Source organism: Urocampus carinirostris, chromosome 6 (genome assembly GCF_059441175.1).
Source record: "Urocampus carinirostris isolate Australia breed hairy pipefish chromosome 6, RoL_Ucar_1.0, whole genome shotgun sequence".
NCBI classification, from domain to species: Eukaryota; Metazoa; Chordata; class Actinopteri; order Syngnathiformes; family Syngnathidae; genus Urocampus; species Urocampus carinirostris.
This window is the reverse complement of record NC_142354.1, coordinates 29,276,297-29,299,072: the sequence shown is the minus strand read 5'-3', so window position 1 is coordinate 29,299,072 and position 22,776 is coordinate 29,276,297. Positions and strand designations below refer to the sequence as shown.

Here is a 22,776-nt window from a genome sequence, read left to right as displayed (position 1 = left end):
TCCTTTAATCTAAAACATTCATGAGGGCAAGGTAAACCTTTTAAAATAGCAATGCGGAAAATTAAAAAGACTTGAATAACTTGAATAATTTGAATTCCTAATCCAAAAGGAATGGACGGGATTAATTAAATTATAATTCATTGCAATTGATAACAGCATAGTGAACTTTGTTTACAACAAGATCAGACAGAAAACAGTACAACAAATTTAGCTGCAACATTTTGCAAAGAGAGTAAAGAAATAAAATATGATTTCTCGAAGCACAGGTAAGATATTTTCTGACCTGTTTACGTTGGTGATGAGGACACTGTTTCTAAGCCTGGTTGAATTGATTTAAAAAGTTAGCATTCTTTCAATAATTGCTAAGTCTATTAAGTGTTGCACCTTGCGCGTTGCACGTTCATGTTTCAGCAGTAGATAACATCTGCTTTAAACTTGACTGGTTAATAATTAGGACTGCAAACAGGAAATTGTGCACCTGCAACAAGTCCACCCGCAGAATCAAATGAAGACTTTTCAATGCACGGAGGAAAAAACAAAAACAACAACAACAACAACAAACTGGAGTGATGTGCAGGCAATCAACTCAACCTTAGCACTCTTAGAAAAATATAACTGCGATTAGGGGAAAAACGACAGAGAAACGAACAGTTTGTTATTTTAAATCTAAGAATAGCACTACAAAACGATAACTGGTGAACTTCTGCAGTCGCGTTAAGCCTTTTATGGAGCGCTCTATCTTAGCCTAGAAGAGGATGAAGATAAGCAAAGGAAGAAGTTGAAGAGTTTACCTCGGCGGCCGCGAAAGCTCGGATGTTCGTCTCACTGTGTGCCAGTTACGACAACATGACGGCAGCTCCACTTTTCCCTCGTTCGGTCGAGAAATGATAAGTACAAGCCGAGGGTTTGTGACTTTAAAGAGGCTCGTTTAAGAAAATCTCTCCGCGGTGCTACGGGCGGTGAGGTGCTCTGAGCTCGCTCATTTGAGCTTCACTTCACTTCCGCTTCTTCCCGCTCGGTGGCACTGTTGACTACTGGGATTTTTATTTTATTTGATCTATTAATTAAATCATTTAATAAATGCATTTAGTGTCACTTTTTTACCCTCGATTAAAATATCATAAATGTAAAACAAATGTAAGTTGCGAAAAATAATAATATTTAAACTGACAGTACCATTGTCAGCCTCTGAAGGCGCAATTTAGACTAATGGTGCATTCCCAAAACTTGAGAAGTCGGATTCATCCCATTTGGATGGTACGAGATACGACCTTAAAGCGTTCCAATTAAAGTGAGAAGTCAGAATGTTCCGAGAAAATATAATTGGGATGACAATTAAGGTGGGAAGTCCTAGTTGCGAAGTAAAAAAAAAGATTTACCCCGACTTTGCTACTAGGATTGTTGTAAAATTCCGAATTCCCACTTTTATGGAATGCGGCATTAGCATAAACTCACAAATAGAAAAAAGAATTCCTTCGTTCGACTCGGCTTGCTAAAGAGAGACAACTCTTTCGGCTCCCAAACAGCTCTTTAGATTGTTTCTGATTGTTACCAAATATGTTGTAACATTATGCACAAAGTGGATCAAACAGGGAGGGGCAGCTAAAAAGAGACAAAAGGGGCAACAAAAAAAGAAAATAAACATCCATCCATCCATTATCTGCACCGACTATCCTCAGTAGGGTCGCGGGGGTGCTGGAGTCCATTCCAGCTATCTTCGGGCAGTGGGCAGGGGACACATTGAAACGGTTGCCAGTCGCAGAGCACACGGAGACGGACTGGCCAATTAACCTGATATGCATGTTTTTGGAATGTGGGAGGAAACCAGAGTGCCCAGAGGAAACCCACGCAACCACGGAGAGAAGTTGCAAACTGAACACAGGAAGGTTCGATCTCATGACTTCAGAACTGTGAGACGCATGCACTAACCCCTGTGCCGCTGTGTTGAGAAAATAAACAAAAGAAGAAAACAATTCAAGAAAAAAAGAAGGAAAACACAAAAAGAAGTAAAAATCTAGAGGAAATAAAAGACAAGAAAAGTGGTAAAAGCCAGAAAAAAACGTAAAAAATAAGAAAAAATAAACAAAAGAAGAAGAGGGGAAACAGGAAAAAAAGAAGAAATGGGGGGAAAAGAAGAAAAAAACTAGAAAAAAAGAAGAAATGCAAGAAAAAAGAAGTAAAACGCTAGGAATGCAAGAAAAAACAGGGGAAGAGCTGGTAAAAAAGAAGATAAAAGGGGGAAGAGATTTTACGGGTTCCTTTAGTTGAATTCAGTATTATTAATAATATATATCGCCCAACACGCAAAACATTTGTTGGCCATAAGAGGGACAGGCACCACCAGGCTGTACTTATCCAAGACACACCACAGGAAGTGGTGCCCCTACACCCTCTAGTGGTAATCCAACATTACCAATAATACTGTAATGTTGGACACAAAATTTTCTGCTAAATTATAGACGCATCATTTTTTACTTTTAAGTCTTTTAATCTTTCTTATAGGAAAAAATTTTAGTGTATATTGATTTTATACTATAAACGTGTCCTTTTATGTACAAAAAAAAGCTAATCGTGAAACACACGAACCCTGAAAAAAACTCAAGAAACATAAACTAAGATGTCTCCAGATTTACCCCCCGAAATTGATTAAATACGAAAGAGTGTTGGCCTTCTATAGAATCAACTAATTTTAAAGTTAACAACACGGAATCCAGGAGCCGGATTCCCACCAACCAAGAATCGTCGCTTAAGAGTCGGCTCTCAAAGCCGTTTTGGTCGCGAACGACTTATCACTACTTAACACCAGCTGACTAATCACGTGACTTTGCGGAAATGTCAAACAACATGAGCGACGTGTAAGACACAATGCTGCGATTTTTAGTATTTTTCATGATCCATTTGGGGTTTCTGGAGAAAGCGCTAGTGTGCTTGGCTGAAACCGAGTCCCCAGCCTCAAGTTGTGGCTGTGAGAATCTGAAAAGAGGCGCTACATCGGAGGAGCCAGGAGAAAAATATTCAAGAAGCATCAATGAAATGCAGGCTGATACGCAAGGAGGCTTGGAGATGCTAAGTAAGGTAATCGTCTACCTTTTAAAATTGTGTCCATTTCATGCTGGTACAACACAAAAATAACATCAATATAAAAAAACAAATTGAAACAGGAAAATATTTGCACACAAACAGCTGCACTAATTTCAACACAACAATATTCAGTAATACCTCAGCATGTGCCCTAAAGGGTGAACTGAAGCAGAAGCTTTTAAGTCCCTACTCTTATACAAATTCTCTTGCAGGAAAAACGCGTTCAAAAAGACAAGAAAACAAACTCCTATCCCACAAAAGAAAAAAATCACTTGTTCGCTGGCCACTGCCCGAAGACAGCTGGGATGGGCTCCAGCACCCCCACGACCCTACTGAGGATAATCGGTGCAGATAATGGATGGATGGATACAAATTACTCTGGACATTTTTCTAAAAAATCCCATAAGCAAATACCTCTTCAAGCGGCACGATGACTTTTCAATGCTTTGCGAACATATTAAACAGGAGTCGGGAACCTTTTCGACCCAAAGAGCCATAAAAGCATTATATGTATATTTTGGGGATGAGAAAGCCATTCCATATAGTTTTAGACAAAATTCAGTAAAACCGCCAAACCTGCTCTCTAAACAAAATCAAATTTATCAGCACATTTTGTAAAATTTAATTACATTTATGACATAATAATAATGCCAGAACATGTGTGCCATATAAACAAATATACCACTTTGAACTTGTCTCCTTACCACAGTTACTCAAGATCATTAATGCTCACTTTGCCCATCATTTTTCGTAAATAGTAGTTTAAGATCAAGGTGCAAGCATAGTTCTTTTGTAAAAATGTCACAAAAAACTGTCAACAAAGGTTTTAGAGATGCGTGTGAGAGAGGCGAGCCTCCTATGTGTGCAGCAATCTGCCACTCACACAATCATATCCAGCCACCATTTCATTGAGATACTTCTGTTAGCATCCCAAGCCAATAATAGATTGTGTAAACGCTGACCTTTTCCTTGGTCTTCTACAAGGCCCTGGCTCCACCAACTCAAATTTTGATTGGATAAATGAACAGCTTTGTCAAGACCTATTTTATGCCTCAGGGCCTTCAGAACTGATACTGAAGGCGTCCAGGTATATTTCTGACCCTGGCATCAAATAATGGCTGAAATGTCATTGGTTATAGTTAACTTTAATATGAAAGCACACATCTGGAAGCATTACAACTATGGGGAAAAGCAATGAAAGGAAGGTTATAGACATTTGGAATTATTTGATCAGTATTTATGGACGAAATATAATTAATATCACATGTTTCACATATTTTTAGGGCCAGCAGAGAAGCAGGTGCTGACTGCCAACCACTGGGATATAATACACCAGGAATATAATTTAAAAGCACAGAACTTCTTAAATCCAGGCTTAAAACACACCTATATTCTATAGTTTATGAATGACCTATATTTCATGTTGACAAATCTGTGTATTATTTGTTATTGCAACATCGGTTGCAGCCTGGTCATCCTGGAAGGGGGGATTACCTCATTAGCGGTCCCTTCTCAAGGTTTCTTTATTTTCCTCATGTTGAGGTTTTTGAGTTTTTTCCTTGCCCCACTAGGTTTTAGATCAGGGGATGGTGTCATAATAGTCTGTTGTTTGCAATAGTCTTTGATCTGTGCAGCCCTTTGAGGCTCCTTATAATTAAGGGCTATACAAATAAACATGACATGACTTGAATTAACATTGGAAAATTGGTGGTTTAGTCACTATATTCCCGTCATAGGTTTGGTTGAAAGTTGTTATGCACATATTTGTTTCTACATTAGTGGTTTTCCCAATCTGTTTTTATGTGTTTTAAAGTTGGTCACCTTTACAACAATACATTAACAAAAGGTAATATTGCTGGTTGAAAAGTAGTGTTTACATCCCTCCTCATATAGATGGTTCTAATTCCTGGTGGAGAATTTCTAATGGGTACAGACAACCCGGGAATCCCTGCTGATGGTGAGGGCCCCCAGAGGCGGGTCGGCTTGGACTCTTTCTACATGGACATCCAGGAAGTCACCAACCGACAGTTTGAGGACTTTGCCAACGCTACTGGCTATGTGACAGAGGTGCCAATGGACCAGCACATGTATATTTCTTTTTTGGAGGTATTGATGATTCACTCATCTTTATTTTCAGGCAGAGAATTTTGGGGACTCGTTTGTTTTTGAAGGAGTTCTAAGTGAGACCGTTAAAAGCCTGATCACACAAGCGGTAAGCAGTTCCTTGTTGTCTCTGTGGTGGGAGTGCGTTAACATGAAAACAAACTCGGGTATATTTTACACAGGCCACTCAAGTATGAAATGGCCTGCAGATTGGCGTACTCTTATTGCGGTTGTCTTGGAAACATGCAGCTGTCAGCGCCAGGGCGAGAGGTTCACAGGCTTTGTCCTTCACCAACACTTACCGTTGTTATGCTAGGTGCACAGTCGCTTCACATTTAAGCAGGAAATCAAAACACAGCAGGATACAAAGCAAGCAGTGAAAACGGTTACAGTGTAATCATCCTTGGAAAGTTATTCCATAACATCAGGAATGGAAAGATAATGTTTTTCTGGCAATCACTTTAAAATGTTATCCTATGTACGTTGTCACGGGAGTAACTATTTAAGTGTTTTGCAATTATGTATAATGCATTTAATTTGTTGTTGTTTTTTAGGTGGCTGCTGCTCCCTGGTGGCTTCCAGTCAAAGGTGCAAACTGGAGACAACCAGAGGGTCCTGATTCGAATATCAAAGACAGGCAAGGGCGACGCTTCAATAATCATTCATTTTGTTTACCATAGTGACATCAAATGTAATTAAAGCTAATCCATTTTAGGATGGATCATCCTGTTCTTCATATATCCTGGGCAGATGCTGTTTCTTACTGTTCCTGGGCTCAAAAGAGGCTCCCGACAGAGGCAGAGTGGGAATACGCCTGTAGAGGCAATTTAAAAGACAGGTGAATTGCCTGAATTCAAAGCTGCAATATTAGAAATGTACACGTTTTTTAGTTATTTCTATCACGTGAGACGTGTTTACATATCTCGCCCAAACCTTTAGAGCAGGGGTGGCGAACAAGTTTGAAACAAAGAGCCGACATTTTTAACTGTGAGAGTCAAAGAGCCACACCACGCACTGACCTGCCATGACAGACAAACACAAACGCACACAATTAAAAACATATTGTTTCCCATAACACACTCCTCTCCTTACAATACAACAAGTATTTTTCTTGTGTTGATTTCAAGGAAAGTGTCCACCCCCTCAATACACACAAAAAACTAAACACGAAACAAGGCAAAGAGCATATATATATAGAAAATATGATGAAGCAAAGAGCCGCATTCTTATTGGCCGAGAGCCGCATGCGGCTCTAGAGCCGCGTGTTCGCCACCTCTGCTTTAGAGTATGAATTTTCTGATTTCCCCCTCGTTATTTTTCATAAATGTTTATGTAAAACCAACTCCCTAAGAATGTATCCTTCTTTTCTTTAAAATTTAGTAGACACTTAGAAATAGGAGTGAAGACATCACTGGATTTAAACTTGCAAGGAGGACAGGGAGAGAAACCTTCAAATAAGAAAGTCATACTTGTTCCAAAGGTCCTCCCATGAGCTGTTTCTTTTTATTACATATCCTAAGTTGCAAAAACAGATACTGTGGAAATTAAAGAACACTAACCTGGTTGTCCAATAGTGACAGTGATGTGTAAGTCAAATCAACAAACAACAGTGTGCAATAATGGTCAAAATAACGAACTGGCATTTGCTGAAATCTCATTTAGGTGTCTAATATTAAAACAGAATACATGTATCATTTCCCATCAAATCTGTCAATAATTTATATCTTTGATCCAATTAGACATGAGAAATAAGATAACTTGGAATGTTACTGTGGTCAAAATCTTAGAAGAGGGATTATTCATATCATACAGGCACATTAAATATTTAGAATAACATTATATTAAATGAATTATTTTTTCAGACTTTATCCCTGGGGGAACCGACTAAACCCAAAGGGGCAACACTATGCAAACTTGTGGCAAGGGGAGTTCCCACACCATAATTCTGCAGAAGACGGATTTGTCAAAACATCACCGGTAAGCGAGGGTTAGGAATTCAAATGCATATTTATTCGTGTGAAAAGAAGAATGGAAAAAATCTGGTTAAAATTTGCATTTTTACAAATAATTGGGTATTGTATTCAGAATTACTTTAAATTTCGGTTGTAGTCTGTAGGGGGAGCTCTCTGCCTTTGGATTGAATCGCTGTTTTGCTCATGTAGACATCATAAAAGTATAATAAATGATTCCACTACAATAAAGCTGATATAATTTATTTTATATTCATATTTGAATATAGTACTGCTTGTTGTATACGAATGCTCAAATCTCATTTAGTGCTTAGATGAAAATGTAATTTCTGGACATACACCTTGCAGGTGATGTCTTTTCCTGCCAATGGTTTTGGTCTGTTTGACATGGTGGGAAACGTGTGGGAATGGACGTCGGACTGGTGGACTGTGCACCACTCTGCTGAACAACAGCACAATCCAGTAACTTCAAAATTACATCATCCATCAACAAGATGTGGTCTCTGAAAATAGCACACGTGCCCTTGACATTTTCACTTTTGGTTTCAGACTGGTCCTCCAACAGGCAGTGACAGAGTAAAAAAGGGAGGGTCCTACATGTGTCACAAGGTCAAGTGATGATTTTATCTATTTCATTCATTCACACCGCTACATTATATTTTTCATGATTAGTGTCCTGTTCTGAGATTTGTGTATGTCTATCAGTTTTTCATGTTTTGTATCTTTTTCCTCCCCCCACAGTCATACTGTTACCGGTATCGCTGTGCAGCGCGAAGCCAGAACACTCCAGACAGCTCTGCATCGAATCTTGGATTTCGTTGTGTCTCTCAGGAGCCACACTGACTTAAATTTAAGCTCTGGTTCACATTAAACCAAGTTTTTCATTTGGATCTTTTGATATTAAACTCTTGAAATGTTTAAATACATTTGCTGCTTTTCTGCAAAAGCTTTGTGACAAAGGTGTATTTTTTTGTATTAAAGTTGCTTTGAAATAAAGAATGTTTTCACACTGTTATCTTTATGTGTTAAATATAATCGTACTATAAGCATTCGTGCAATTTGCTAGATAACTAGGAAAAATAAAGGCTGCATATTGTATTGTAGATTTATTAAACTTTAGTTCATTGAATATGCTAAAATATGTCCCAAAAAACAATTATGATATTATGCTATATTCTGTTTGTATTTCCAAGTTAACTTGACCCATTTCTACAAAATAAATTATAGCTAATGCCTTTTTTTGTCTTTTTTTTCTGATGGCCAACAGCATTTATATTAACATTAGACTGGGTCTGACGCTGACTCTAAATCACTTAAAGGGACAGTGTGTATGATTTGACCTCCAGATATCGCTGAATAAACAAACTCCAGGGACTCAGACCACATCATATATCTTTCTTGCCCAGCATTTTGCGAGTTTTTTTGTGGCAGCAAGATTTTGGACAATTACGTCAGCTCCATCTATGTGAGGCTCAGATTATGTAAAATCAATGCCAATTTTTCAACCTATAATAATTATAAAAATGCATGTATTATGTTATTATTATTATGTATTATAGTTTGTTATTCAAATAGTTTTTTTTTAACGAATGGATTTTTTTACCACCCGTGGATGATTAAAAACACAAACAGTCCCTTAAAAGCAGAAAATGAAAGAAAAGATTTTTCCTCTAAAAATGATTTATTCACCGCAGTGTTTTAAATAGTAGTAGTGTGATTAAAGTCTTTATTTTAACTGTTAATCTTTACATGAGTAGAGAAACTGCAGTACGGACGGTTTCATTAGTTGCTGTTTTATTTTTTAAATGCCAGGGACGACGAGCAGTAGGTGAAGGCTGGCAGATAGACCCCATGCCATATTTTGTACATCTTAGATTTACGCAATATTTCTGAAGTGAATTGATTTTCTCATCATCTTAACAATCAGCAGACATTAAAGAGTCTATTATCTGTTCGGTGCTGAAGCTGCCAAAACAAATGTAAACATAAGTCGAAACAAAAAACAAATCTGAAATGTAATCAAAAAAAGTATTTATTTTGGCATTGTCGCTATAACATACTACAAGTGGAAAATAAACTAACTCATCAGCAAAAATCCTAGCAAAATGAAGTACATCCGCTTGTTATTCACGTGGGCAGGTGTACGATTTTATAATACAGTATTCATTGTTTGAAAAACAAATTTTAAAAATATAATTTTCTAACCAGCATTTGTATTTCTCACTTAACAACACAAATAACAGCAAACTAAAATATTTTTTTAATATAAATCAGAAAGTTAAAAGGTATAGTTGATACAACATTACCGCACAGTCGCTAACATTCAGTAGACAACGTAACACGTCTAAAACCTGCCGTCAGCTTTTATTTCTTGAAGTTTAAAAAAAACCCCGATTATTTATTGGTGCACAAATTACCTGTTTTACAAAACAGAAAGAAAAAACTCATCATTACTAATGCTGCAACAAGACCCCCAGGCCACGTTGCAGTATTATTAACCCAAGTAAAAGTCAGTTAGAAATACACCGCAGATACAGCATAGCAACTAAATTAACATTGAAGCCTAATACAGCTGCTTGCTTGAATATAAAACAAGACATTGAAAGAATTTGCTATGCTACTAAAAGTCTTCTTGTTCTTTCCGCCTCATATCAGAAAAGCACACTATACAACTTGGTGTCTTAAGCGCCAAAACATCAGAAGTTTCTATCTGTCTGTGCTGCCAAAGGCTATAAGTCTCGTTGCTACACCTTTACCACATGTAGTAGCTACGTGTTGTATCAACCGGTGAAGGTTTTCCCTCCACGCTGCCGTCTTTGTCCTTCTCCCCTTCAGCCTCCCACAGGTTAATGAGTGGCGGGTAAAGCTCATTGAGAGGGATGGACGATGTTTTAAGCATGTATTTCTTCAAGGAATGGTGGTAGTTCTTCCTCTTCCACCTCCGGGCCGTGTAGATGCCAACTGTGGCCAGGCTGAGGAAGGCCAGTGCGGTGGCCATGACTGCCAACACAGCGGCACTTGGGTGCTGGTCCGATAGGTTGAGGGCGTAGATGGCGCTGCGGGTGGTGACGTTCACGCAAGACTTGTGCGTCTGCAGGTGGACATTAGAGACGGTGAGGCATACCTCGTATTCTGTAGCGGGCTGAAGATGAGTGAGGTTGTACTCGTGAACATCCACGGGCACGCGGGCCGTGTATGTAATATGAGGGTTATCGATTTTCATGGTAGCAGATGCCCATTTTATGTTTGAGGACATGACGTTGGAGTTGACTTTCCAAGACACGAGGATGGAGTGGGACTCGGTCTGCTTGACGTAAATCCTCATCACCTGTGCGCTGTCCAGCATGGTTCCGTTTACACGAATCGATGTGACCCGTGTGTCAGCCCCTTCGATGTTCTGCGCCACACAGGTGTAATGTCCAGAATCTTCCACCTGTACATGGGCCAGCCAAAGGGTCCCTTCGCTGCTCAGGTGGTAGTGCTCCGAGACAGTGTCCATGGTGATTTTGTTTCCAAGAGGGGTCACCCAGTAGATAACTGGCTCGGGCTCAGCCATGGCACGACAGTCCAGACCAACGCTCATACCAAGGTTTAGATTGAGGTGTCCCGGGAAGGTGTCGTGGCATATAACTGGGATGCACTGCTCAGAGGAGTTTGGTAATTTTAACTCTCGGACACGCTGGCCACGCACTTCTGGTGGAGAGGTGCAAAGCATAGCCAAGGGCTCCATGAAGCGGACAGAGGTCTTGTTGGAATTCATCCACTGAATGACGCAGTCACATCGCAATGGGTTGCTGTGCAAACTGATCTCCCGAAGGTTGGGCAAGGCCTCTACTGTAAGCTGGTAGAGAGCAGTGAGGGCGTTGTTGTTGAGCATCAGGCTCTCTAGAGAGGGCATGTCCCTGAAGGCCAGGCGATGGACGTAAGATAGCTTGGGGTTGTTTGTGGCCTCTAACTTGGTCAGTTCTGGTAGGTTGTCCAGAGCATAACGATCGATGGACACCAACTCCATCATGTTGTTAACTCCCAATTCTTTAAGATGAAGCATGTTTCTAAAGTCACCCTCTTGGATTTTGTGGACCGGGTTTTTGTTTAAATCCAAGAATTTCAAATTGGGGACTTTCTCAAGCGCCAGTTGGGGGATTTTGACCAGTTTGTTGTCGTAGAAAGATATGCTCTCCAGGTTATCTAAGCCGACAAAGGCATTTGGGGGGACATCGGTGAGGTCCATGCCAGCTAGAACCAAACTCCTCAAGCTTCCCAGAGGTTTGAAGTTCATATCCAAAAGGCCAATGACTGGGTTTTCTCCAATCATGAGAATCTCAAGGTTAGGTGTTTCTATGAACCAGCGGCTGTCAATGACGTGAAGCTTATTTGAGTTTAGGTGAAGGCGTAGCAAGTTTTGCAGCCCGGCAAATGCTCCAGGGGAGATGTAGTTTATTAGGTTGTGGTTAATATAGAGCTCCTGCAAGCTTGAGAGATTTCCCAGACAGTGGTCCTGTAGATGGCTGATCTGGTTTTCCTCCAAATGAAGGGTGGTCAGATGGTTCATCCCTTTGAGGCTTACTGCTTCCACTGAGCTGAAGTTATTCTGTGACAGGTCCAACTCGGTCAGGTTTTGCAGGAACTCTAGCTCGCCACCAGTGTGAGAGATGGTGTTACTTTGGAGCAGCAACACTTGGGTGTCCGTCGAAAGGTTGATGGGTATGTGCGTCAGCCTCAGGTCATTGCAGTCCACGGTTGTCGCCTCCTTGTAAGTTGACTGGGGGGTAAACCAAGGTCTGATCTCACATACACACAGGTGAGGACAGTCTGTGGCATGTACAGGAAACTGAGAGGAGAGGAGCAAGGGCCAGAGCAGCCAGAGAAGAGGAGGCCAAAGCAGGTAGCCCAACATCATGTCTGCTCTCCACTTAAACTGTCGTTAAATGAGAGCCAGTCTGAGCCAGTCGTAGTAAGGGCTTGAAGGAAAGGTTCAGCATTAGTATCTTCTGTGGATGGCAATCTTCATAAATGTCTTCTTCTAACCCGGAATAAGATTACTGCAGGTAGAATCATCGAGAGCAAAAGGTCTCAAATTCAGGTATATTCCTTTTCTTGCCTCAAGACAAAAACCTAAAAAAGACAAATATGGGAAAGATTAAAAAAAAGGGCATTAACACAAAGCAAGTTGTCCTATGCAAACTATAATACTTTGCAACTCATAAATTTCGTAGTTGAGACAAAGACCACCATTACTTTAAATACAGACGTTTTCTCCATTAATTAAGTCTATTGACATCTGAGGTTTTTTACTCCAGAGCGAAACCCTAATCCTCAAATCCCAAATCTCTTTAATAAAGAAGAAAATATATTATTATGATGGTACTGTATTTCAAATGAGTTATTTTTGCCGACTCAACAGAGATCACCAAATCTGTAGATTATGCGCATGCCACCCTGGTGTCACCGATCCGCCCATTTGTGTATGTGATCGACATAGTCAGCAGCTAAGGTTTGTGAGCCCATTACACAACGGATTTAATAAACACAAAATGTGTTCTCTTCATTGCTATCCGCTCTCTGCTTATGATGCAGGCTAACGACAGAAAGTGAGTCATAAAAATTAGTTGACTAAGGACATATGCACTTTATACAGGACCTTCTTAGACTATTAAAATACTGAGATAAAGTTATTTTCTGTAATACAAAAAAAAAATCATCATATATTCTGGATTCATTACAAATCAACTAAAACATTGCAAGTCTTATTATTTCAATATTGATGATTATGGCTTACTGCCTACTAAGTATACTTTTTCATGATATTCTAATACTTTAAGATGAGAAATTCTAGTTTTCACCATAATCACCAATATTATAAATCAGCAATTTATGCAAATGATAAAATACTTCCAATACTTTACTTCAGTTGATTTGTAAATAATAAATAACATACTTTTTTAATTGCATTACAAAAAATAATAAACTTTATTCTAATTTTCTATTATATAAGAAAGGGAGAGTTTCAAAAGAGAAGAAAGTGAAAGACACCAAGAAAGTTAAACCAATAGAAAGACAGACACTTACTAGAAAGCACCTCACTGTACACCTTCACATCGAACAAGAAGCACTTAGTGGACATAATGGATCCTTTATTGGCTTAAGAGTACTGATATTTCTCTCAGGAGATGAGAGGCTAAATCTTGAACATTAGTATTTAGTCACAAGATCTACATTAAAAAAGAAACAGTCAAACAAATGAATTATTAGACTACAGCTGTTTGTTTATCATGTTCATTATGTGCATTATCTATTGACCTACTGACCTACCTACCTACCGAACTACCTAACTATTCATTCATTCATGCATCCTTCTCTCTCTCTCTCTCTCTCTCTCTCTCTCTCTCTCTCTCTCTCTCTCTCTCTCTCTCTCTCTCTCTCTCTCTCTCTCTCTCTCTCTCTCTCTCTCTCTCTCTCTCTCTCTCTCTCTCTCTCTCTCTCTCTCTCTCTCTCTCTCTCTCTCTTTATTTCTCTCCCTTTCTCTCTCCCTCGCTCTCTCCCTTTCTCTCTCCTTCTCACATGGCACATCATTATAAATAACACGTTTACCCTCAACCCCATGTAACTAACTTACCAGTACAACACCTGCATCCTTTCTGGACTTCCTTATTAGATTGTGGCTGAGGATGTCAGGTGAATGAACCTCGGCTTCACTTTAATTGACCATTAGGTTCCTTAACCCAATACATTGGACTGATAGCCTGTTGTTATGTTGGCATGTTGGAACACATATCACTCCTCCAATGAGTTTTTGTGCTGCTCAGGTATAGTATTCAAGGTGAAAGCTAGATAAATTGTTGTTGTCATGCTGAGCCACCTGGAGTCGAGTTTCTGTCAGGTTGGTAGCGCCGTGGGTGTCTGCAAACATCCCTACCTAGACAATGTGCCAGACTCTTTCTTTCTTCCTTCTCCTTCCCTCTCTCTCTTTCTCTGCCACATTGACCTTGTTGATCTGAGGAAGCACTGCTGGGCACATTTGGTCGATTTCGCTGATGGCTCGCTTCATAATCAAGGCAGCACATTCATACCTAATGGCACTTCTGGCTATTACACCACAGGAAGTGAAAATAAATGGAATTATGTAGTTGCTTTGCCCTTTGCTGTCATAGCAGCTTCTACTCCTGACGTTTTACAAGACTTTGTAGGGTTTCTTGGAGATTGTTTTTCCATACTTTGTTTAAAGAAGAAAATATATTAAATAACCAACTCTATTTCTTGCCAACAAGCATAAATATTCACACTTGTCTAAAGACCTGACAAGAACATCACTGTAGGAGATTTAGGATGATTTCCCCTAGACGGAAGATTGATACTCCAGAAGGCTGTAAGAATAGCTTTGGTGGGAATAACACCTTTGTGAACTCTAGTTCAGTGGGAAGCGAGAGATTAGGTACGAGAATAATTCCCTCACTGCCTACACAGCAGCATTGGTAGCCTGGCAAGCTGTTATTAAATCGGAAGGCTGAAACAACAGACTGATGTGGCAATGTGAAGGCAATACACCCTGTTAAGTTGCCAAAAGATGTTTTATTTTTAATTTGTCCCAGTACTTTGACAGGGTAATTTTGAGGGACATGGGCGCAGTCAAAGCCAACACAAACCAACAGCAAAATCCCTGAACAGCTTGACATTATCCAGCCGACTGTTTGAATTGAAGGGTCCAGCAGGAGGGATTTATTTCCTTTGCTTAGCCAATCCTTATGAGGTTTTAATCCAAGTACGTGTTCATATATAGCACGCACAATTGCCTCTGCAGCCACTGACAATAACACAAGCCTAATGTAATTGTGGCAACATAACAACGTTGCTCAGATCCATCCTGTAAAAATATAATCACAATTACAGGTCATTTTGTATATCTTTCCAACTCAGCATTGGATGATTTATTGATACTTTTACAACTATACTGTATTTTCTGTTATGTGGCTTTAGGCAATGTTGACTGGTGTGGCACATGAAATGGACACGCTCGTCCAACCACTAGGGTCGTAGCGGCACCATTTCCTGTAGTGTATCTTGAGCAAGTACAGCCTGGTTGCACCTATCCCTCTCCAGGCTAACAAATGTTTCCACCAGGTCTTGAACCGGGGACCTGTCGCGTATTAGGCGAATGTGCTAACTGTACTACGGAAACATAAACGGTAACTACAAATTGATAGTTACATTTACAAAAACTTGGAGTGCAAATCTTCATATTGTGTGAGATCACTCAATGACATCACTACTCCCCAGTAAGTGTGTGCACTATTAAAAGGCCTCAGTTTTATCGAAGAAGCAACTTGTATCATTTGCATAAATGACTCCCATTCATTACCTTTGTTCAGCTGTAATGCTCACTGCGGCCGCTACGTGCGCATGACTTAGAAAGTCCACGGAAAAGGATAGGCTGCATTTATTTCCATTTGGAGCTGAAATACCAAAAGCGTACGCTATGCGGCAGCAGACATAGGAAACTCTATTAAAGTCAATAGGCCCCTCTTTCATTACCTATAGCCAGCTGTAATGCTCACTGCAGCCGTTAGGGGCGCACAAAGAACAGTTGTTTGGGGTTTATTGAGTTTTACCTGATGCGAAAATAAAACTTCGCTAAACTTCGTTAAATTGTTCTGTGTTGTATTTGGTTGTCGTTCTCACGGCTTTATCCATATCATATATAGTTATATCACTATTTCTATAATTTGGGGCTGAGGTGTGCACTAAGTCAGAATACATGGTCTTAAAATCGCCCTCTGCTATGAAACAAGAGAACTGCGTGCTTTACACTGCAGACCAGGGCATAGTAACTTATTAAATACTAGTTGTATTAATAGCATTCTTAATACCATGCGAAAATACAGCAATTTAAAAAAAAATCCCTAAATTGTAAAGTTAAATGAAAAAGAACATTCATAACTAATAAACATAACCATTTAATGTATTTTGCCCCTTTCCTGACTGCACATCACTCCCTCATCATTTTAACCTATTTTGGCAATTTAAAGGATGACATTAAACCAGAGCCCCACGTTGTATATTTGGAATAACTAAGAGTGGTAAGGTCGTAAGATTAGTTTCTATTAAGGTTGAGAAACATTGGAGGGAGGTACCGCTTCCGTCCCATCGTGATTCTTGGCCTCCTTTTTGGTGGGCGTTAAAACATAAACAGAATTTCCTAGATCAGCAGCCGCAAACATGCGCACAAGCATGGCATCACCATGGCAACGCCTATGCCGCCACCTTGTGTGTTTTATAACCAAAAGAGAACACTGCCATTATATCCGGAAAGTGGGCCAAATAGGGACGCTAATGAGAACACTAATGCACCTGCAACATTGGCCGACATCATAAACGACATGCAAAAAAAGAATATTTTGGGTGTTGCTCCTGCTCCATAATCGTGCGGCGCCTGATGTTTTTGCTCCAGCCGCCATGAGAGACATCCTATCGGTGCTTTATTAGTATGCAAGAGTTTCACTTCACATCACACGGAGCTTTGGTGCAGCTGCTGATGGCAGAGCTGCAGAGGGGAGCGGGAGATATAGATGCGAGTCCGAAAGGAGGGAGCGGAAATGCCGGTCGGCTCAAGCGGGAAGGTCATAGGGGAGGACAGATTGACCAATTTGTAAATACAATTCCGTGGAATTAAAGGGCTCCACAACCATATGTGGTTAAAAGTGCTTCTAAATTAGGATGTAGGATTAGTTTGTGCAAGCAGATTTTCCTTACTTCGTTCTTCATGTTTTTAACATCAAGGAAGGAACACAACCTCACAATATCTCACAATCTTAATAACCAGCACAATCAATGCACAATGTCTGGACCACTCCACAGATAAATGTCAAAGGTTCCTTGGTTTTCCTCAGATGTTGCTAACAAAGAGCATGGACAAGGTGACAGCCATTTTTAGGACTAACGCATTACAAACGAATGCTTTCCAGAAGAGCAATTTTTCTCGGTAACGATAACTGTAACGTGTTATTGATAAAATTTTGTAAAACTACTGCCATAACTACATGGATCATTACTGCTTTTTTTGTTTTTTTTATACAACACAGATCATAATTTGCCTGCTAAATTTGCCCGCAATTCTCTTGCTGCCACATACAACTTTGAATCTGATGTGAAAATTTATTATAGGGCGGGCAAGTTGATATTTACCCACAAAATAAAACTGAAAACACAGAGTTTTAAAAGCGCTGAATTTCTCCTCATGGAGATATGCTCCCTAAGCCCAGAAACAAAATGGATATGGAATGCCTCAGCTAAGTGTTCGTTCAAGATTGCACGAGCCAAGAAATATAAAGCTTGACTGCTTCCATAGTTTGTGGACATGTTTTCTTCTATTTTTTTTAAGCAAGTTTAGGGAGTCAGCCTCTAGGCAAGTATATGATGTACGATAGTTTGTGTCTATATAGTTACTTTTGGAGTAAGGCGCTAATTTTTGGTGTCAGTAATCTGGAGGGTAACTGAATAACATTTTAAATGAAGTAACTAGCAACTGTAATTAATCACTGCTTTTCAGTAACACGCCCAACACTGAGCGGAAGTCACGTGACAAGTGAGTCCCATATTGTTATCTCCCTAAGTTAAAACCAAAAAGTGGTTATTTTACAGCCTTTGCGTAAAGAGAATTTAAGAAATATGTTTAACTAAAAGAAATGAACCGATGACTTTGCAAAGGAGTTGCTTTTGTTTGTTTTTACTAACAGATGTAAGGAAACAATGGAGCACTTGACAAAGGTGTTCCCCCTAACAATTCACACCCCTAAGTGGCTTCACTCATCATTCACATCTGTCAAGATCTGGACCCGAGCCAGTCTGTTCTGGCGAGTATGCAAATGGTGCTGACTGATGCTCACCAAAGTTGTCAGTCATCTGAGCTTTCACGCTGGAGTTTGTGCATGGTTAATCACAGAGTTAAGTGTGATCAAAACGTGAGAATGTACACAATAATTCTGCACCTTATGTGATAACTTTATGCTGAAATAAATAATGCACACTATGTAGATATGTGTGTATATATATATATATATATATATATATATATATATATATATATATATATATATATATATATATATATATATATATATATATATATACCCAAGTGGTTAAGGGATCCGCAATATGTAAGTTTTTCAAGTATTATATTTTTGCCTTTTACCGTGCTCAAAGTGTACTTTCTTGTGCAATAAGAAAAACATAAAACAATAATTTAGATGTCTGTAAAATTGCCTCAGTTAAAATGTGGAAGATCATTTTGCACATTTCAAGTACTAAGACAAATTCTTAAAATATCTTAAAATCATATTTTAACATGTCTGCAAATAGAACCAAATAACTGTATGTAAATTACGATTATTTTTCATCTTTCTACTGCAATTTTTCCTTTCGATTTTCCGATAGGACTTTTGGCAGTGCAGCTGAGCATACCCTTTGTTTTTGCTCCTTCCGAACACAAACGGTCTTCACAAGCATCTACTAATGTCCTTGAAAACATTCACAGAGTTTCACCAAGTGCAGATGCAACTGATTACTATAAATTCATGACGAATGCTTTTGTTTAAAATGAAATTTTAACACATGCTTTGCCAAAATAAGCCATTTTAATGACATTATTTATTTTTATATTTCCATGCGTTGCACGAGGACCACCTAGGACATTGTTTATGAATTTTAACAACAAAAATGACTCCCGTCATTTTAAAGGGTCACTTATTTCATTCCTTTTTTAGTGCATCATAAAGAATATCTCTGTAAATACCTCGTCCATTTTTTTCCTCACCTCCGAAGTGCAGGAGATAAGAGTCCGCGTGACGCGCGCGCAGCATCCGCAGCTCCTCGACGCGAATGATGGCGACGGTGCGTGATTCAATGCACGAATTTCACCAAGTTATTAAAAATGAAAATGAAAATGTAGATACTCCGTAAGACTGCAGCGACAACTACCCGTTCGCTGCCCCTGGTCAGCCGCACTGAGACGCGTCTGACACCGGTACCATCTGCTTCCCTGCCGCCACCATGGGAACCAAAAGTCCCTCCCCGTCTTCAGTGGTCCGAGCATGCCAATATAATCAGGGAGGGTATGCGTAAGGAGGAACCAATAAGACGGAGGAAAATATCCCTGTTTGAGTGTTCTTCTTGTTTTATTGATCTGTTTACATGTCGAGGATGTTAGCTAAACGCTGCCGGTGGTAAGGAGAAACACAGATTTAATTACACTGTATTAAATGTAACTTATTTGCGCCTGAAATTGGTTCTTGACAACAAAGATTTGCACTTGGGTTCAAATCCAACAAAAAAAAGAACAATTCGGCTCTGTTGAACATTAAGCAGTGTTTTTCAACAAATTTTGAGGCAAGGTGTAAAAAAAAATACATATTATGACTAATGAGCTACTTTGCATCAGTGGTTATTCGGAAGAAAGAAAATCTACACTATAAAAAAAATCCACATGTTTTAGGAGCAAATATTTTTACTTGGGTTGGGTAAGTATCAATACCAGGGTTAGGGTTAGGTCTGTGACTTAAATTTCATAACCTTGTGTTACAGTTGCCATGGCGCCCAATTGGCCCTGCACGCGCGCGGCGCCAGCTGCGGCTCGTTGACAGATTGGCTTCCCTTTTTTTTAAGTTCGGTGCTCTCACTCACCCTTTGTCAGTCCGTCAACAAACCTCTGCACCCGCAAGACGTGGGTTTTGACTCTGTACGGCTTCCTGCTTGTGTTACCTGTCTGGTATCGTTCCCGTCTATTTTGTCCTGTGTAATATCGTTCTCCAGTTTCTTTCCCGGCTATTTTGGCCTGTTTGATATTGATCTCCAGTGACTGGTAGCGTTTCCGTCTAGTTTGTCCTGTTTAATTTCGATCTCCAGTGTCTGGTATCGTTTCTGTCTATCTCGTTCTGCTTGTTATCGGACTCCAGTCTCCAGTGCCTGATATCTATCCTGTCTGTCCCGTCATGTCTGGTATCGACCTCATCTGTCCGATATCTGCTCGTTCAATTGGTATCGATCTCATCGGTCTCTGGCTTCCTGACGTTCCACGCCAGACTGCTGCCTTACGTCTTCCGCCCAACGATCACTGAATCACTGGCATTTGGCTTAATAATAATAATGATAATAATAATTTCCTTTGTATTGTCATTCTTTGTAACAATGTACACAGAACGAAATGTCGATACACCTGACCCGTTGTAGCGAGCCGATGCAGCCGCAGCCAACAGAGGGCGCCGCCATTTTTACCAATGTTATAAGTCTTAGGTATGACTCGGCCGAGGCGCAAACCAGCGAATGTGCATGACTGCCCCAATTCCCCTAAAATAAAGCTTGTGTGAAAAACGTCACGCATCTGGGTCCTTATCCTGTTCCGGTTCTTGACACTTTGAGCATATTTAAGGTATTTCAGTTGTGATGTTGACTTGTTAGTTTTAAGTGCAATATCCCAGTTGTGTATATTTTTTATTTCAGATGTGAATACTTTATATTACACATGAACACTTAATACCTTTCTAATGGTTAGTCTTTATATTGTATATGGGCAGCAAGGCGTGATGCTCTGACGCAAACTAATAGCAGACCAGCATTTTAAACTCTGTCGACCAATATCGGACCGGTATCATAGAGACCCTTAAGAACACTGCAATTGTTATATTTTATACGTTTTTGCACAAACTAAATAATTTGTTGTTGATGTCGTATTGTGGGTAAAATGTTATAAAGAGGGTCTGAAAAAACTTTTTTTGGGGGGGATCTGGCACGCCAACTACCCCAGAGAGTGCCAACCAGGTATGGAACTAGACACACCTGACCCCAATTTCCACACACCTGTCCCTAATTATCCCAATACTTTATATTGACTGCTCTGACAGCACACTGCATCAGGTCATTGCATTTCCATTTTCAGTTTGGTCCTTTTTCTGTTATGGATAGTGTCAGGTTTTATTTTTTTTGGACATCTTATTTGTTTTTTGAGACCCCTTGTTTGTCACATTGTTCCTGGTTTTGTTATTAAATACTATCCTTATAAACCCCACTGCCTCAGTTCCGGCTTCCATTCACTTAGGTCCACGAGCAAAACTTAACAATTTCAGTCCACACTGTAAAATAAAAACATCATACAGTGTGGTCACCAGATCCCTGAGTCTAGTGTTCCGTGATGCATACCTGTCAACCTGTACGTTTTGCCGTACAAAGTACGTTTAATATGCATTTTAAGATGAAGAAAATCCGTACGGAAAAGCGCAAATTTGTCAATTATGGGTACCATCCGGTTTACACCAACTACCACGAAACGGCAAATCAATCAAGTCAAATGAGTTTGCCGCTATCTCTGTATCGTTTTTTTTTGTTGCAAACAAAGCGAGCGGTTTGATGCTACTGTGCGCATACGTCTGCCGCCTTGGATTTCATGTGGTAGTTATGTAGTGAAAGGAAGTCAGTCTCTTTTTAGAGAACCGGCTTTTCCGGCTCAGCTCATTAAAGAGAGCTGGCTCTCAAACGGCTCACTTGCTTTGATGTATTATATTACGAATTATTATGTTGTATAAAGAACTTAAGAAAAAAAGGAAGTATAAAAGGAGAAAATGAAAAAGACAGGTTTGTGGTTATCCCTTTAATCAGTGTAATCAACAAGAAAAAGTATCATTCTACTTAATTATATTTGCATGTATTTTTTCCTTCTACAGTGAACGTCCAAGCTACTTAATTTTTTAACTTTTTTTTATTATAAACCTCATTCATGTCGAGCAACTCAGTATCTCACAACAAAATGTTAATTCACAATATATATGATATAACGAAACACATGTACAATATAACATGTTCAACTACTTAAATAGACACGTTTGAAAAAAAATATGGTGTAAGATTATTTTGTATTTTGTAAGGGAAAATACAACATTTTGTAAGGGCACGGAGCCTTGGAGGTTGACAGGTATGCGTGATGTATTTTGTTTATTCTTAGATGGCTTTTTAATCAAGAGCTGAGCTGCATTGAGTTAAAAAAATGGGTTGAGCTTCAAACGGTCCAAATGTAAATGTGTGCAGGAACGTTTTGGAGTGCTCGGAGTCAACAGGCGAAGAGGACAGACAAGCCAACATAATGTGACAGCAAACAGATTTTGGGCCGGATAAGACGAGTGCCCCCTCAAACAGAAAGCACGGCAGAGAAATGTCTTTTCCTCTCGAAGCTGTCACTTGTTTGGCTTCTTCCTCCTCTGCTTCCTAGTCTCTGAGGAAAGCAGAGAAATGACAGCGTTTGATCATATACTGTCTGAGCCGCATCTCCGGGAGAAATCCGACTGCTTTTTTTTTCATTCACAGTGTCGTCAGAGTAGATAGACTGAACCAAATAAGCAGAATTTGCACATTTGTTTGCCCTCTAAACTTCGATATTGTAGCTTGCCTTTGTTTTCACCTGCCGTGACATGCCACTCGACGGTGTGAACTTAAAGACAGGGTCTGAATAAATGAGCGGATAAGTGCAAAGATGCAGATTCAGCGATTAAGTTGAGAATGTGACCTTCAAAGTGCTACTGTCATCAAAATTGAGGAGATATATTTTGTGTAGCTGCAAAGCCCCTTTCACATTTTTTTTCTGATA

General features: G+C 39.6%; 3 protein-coding genes and 1 long non-coding RNA gene across 8 annotated transcripts in view; 1 reads left to right on the top strand and 3 right to left on the bottom strand.

Annotated features, from left to right (window-relative positions):
• Positions 1-999, bottom strand: part of LOC148364527 (inositol 1,4,5-trisphosphate-gated calcium channel ITPR1-like) — an 86,991-nt gene extending 85,992 nt beyond the window's left edge. For all 3 annotated transcript variants that reach the window (XM_088338667.1, XM_088338669.1, XM_088338668.1), the window contains exon 1: positions 792-999. The gene's annotated coding sequence lies outside the window, so the exon portion shown is untranslated. The remainder of the gene's footprint in view (positions 1-791) is intronic.
• Positions 1,000-2,814: 1,815 nt separating this feature from the next.
• On the top strand, positions 2,815-8,169 carry sumf1 (sulfatase modifying factor 1). Of its 2 annotated transcripts, none has more exons than XM_088337215.1 (9): positions 2,815-3,075; positions 4,975-5,148; positions 5,219-5,293; positions 5,739-5,821; positions 5,900-6,022; positions 7,047-7,161; positions 7,503-7,616; positions 7,704-7,763; positions 7,896-8,169. In XM_088337215.1, the coding sequence occupies exons 1-9, from the start codon at positions 2,866-2,868 to the stop codon at positions 7,995-7,997; spliced, it is 1,056 nt and encodes a 351-aa protein (XP_088193341.1). In that variant the 5' UTR covers positions 2,815-2,865; the 3' UTR covers positions 7,998-8,169. The 2 variants fall into 2 exon arrangements, with proteins under 2 accessions (XP_088193341.1, XP_088193342.1); XM_088337216.1 differs by having other exon boundaries at positions 2,927-3,070.
• Positions 5,830-8,051, bottom strand: LOC148364526 (uncharacterized). Its single transcript, XR_015850637.1, has 3 exons — positions 7,908-8,051; positions 6,118-6,203; positions 5,830-5,998 (listed from the first exon to the last, which is right to left on the bottom strand). It is a non-coding gene; the product is annotated as an uncharacterized LOC148364526 (long non-coding RNA).
• A 999-nt stretch (positions 8,170-9,168) lies between the features above and the next one.
• Positions 9,169-19,219, bottom strand: LOC148364524 (leucine-rich repeat neuronal protein 1-like). Of its 2 annotated transcripts, none has more exons than XM_088338666.1 (2): positions 18,940-19,219; positions 9,169-12,269 (listed from the first exon to the last, which is right to left on the bottom strand). In XM_088338666.1, exon 2 carries the CDS (start codon positions 12,052-12,054, stop codon positions 9,907-9,909), a length of 2,148 nt encoding a protein of 715 aa, XP_088194792.1. In that variant the 5' UTR covers positions 12,055-12,269; positions 18,940-19,219; the 3' UTR covers positions 9,169-9,906. The 2 variants fall into 2 exon arrangements, with proteins under 2 accessions (XP_088194792.1, XP_088194791.1); XM_088338665.1 differs by having other exon boundaries at positions 18,961-19,219.
• Between the last annotated feature and the right edge of the window lie 3,557 nt (positions 19,220-22,776).

Coding starts and splice junctions, on each gene's coding strand:
- sumf1 (XM_088337215.1), top strand. CDS start 2,866: ATGCTGCGATTTTTAGTATTTTTCATGATCCATTTGGGGTTTCTGGAG. Junction 5,149..5,218: donor CTACTGGCTATGTGACAGAG/GTGCCAATGGAC, acceptor CTTTATTTTCAG/GCAGAGAATTTTGGGGACTC. Junction 7,617..7,703: donor CTGAACAACAGCACAATCCA/GTAACTTCAAAA, acceptor TTTTGGTTTCAG/ACTGGTCCTCCAACAGGCAG.
- LOC148364524 (XM_088338666.1), bottom strand. CDS start 12,054: ATGATGTTGGGCTACCTGCTTTGGCCTCCTCTTCTCTGGCTGCTCTGG.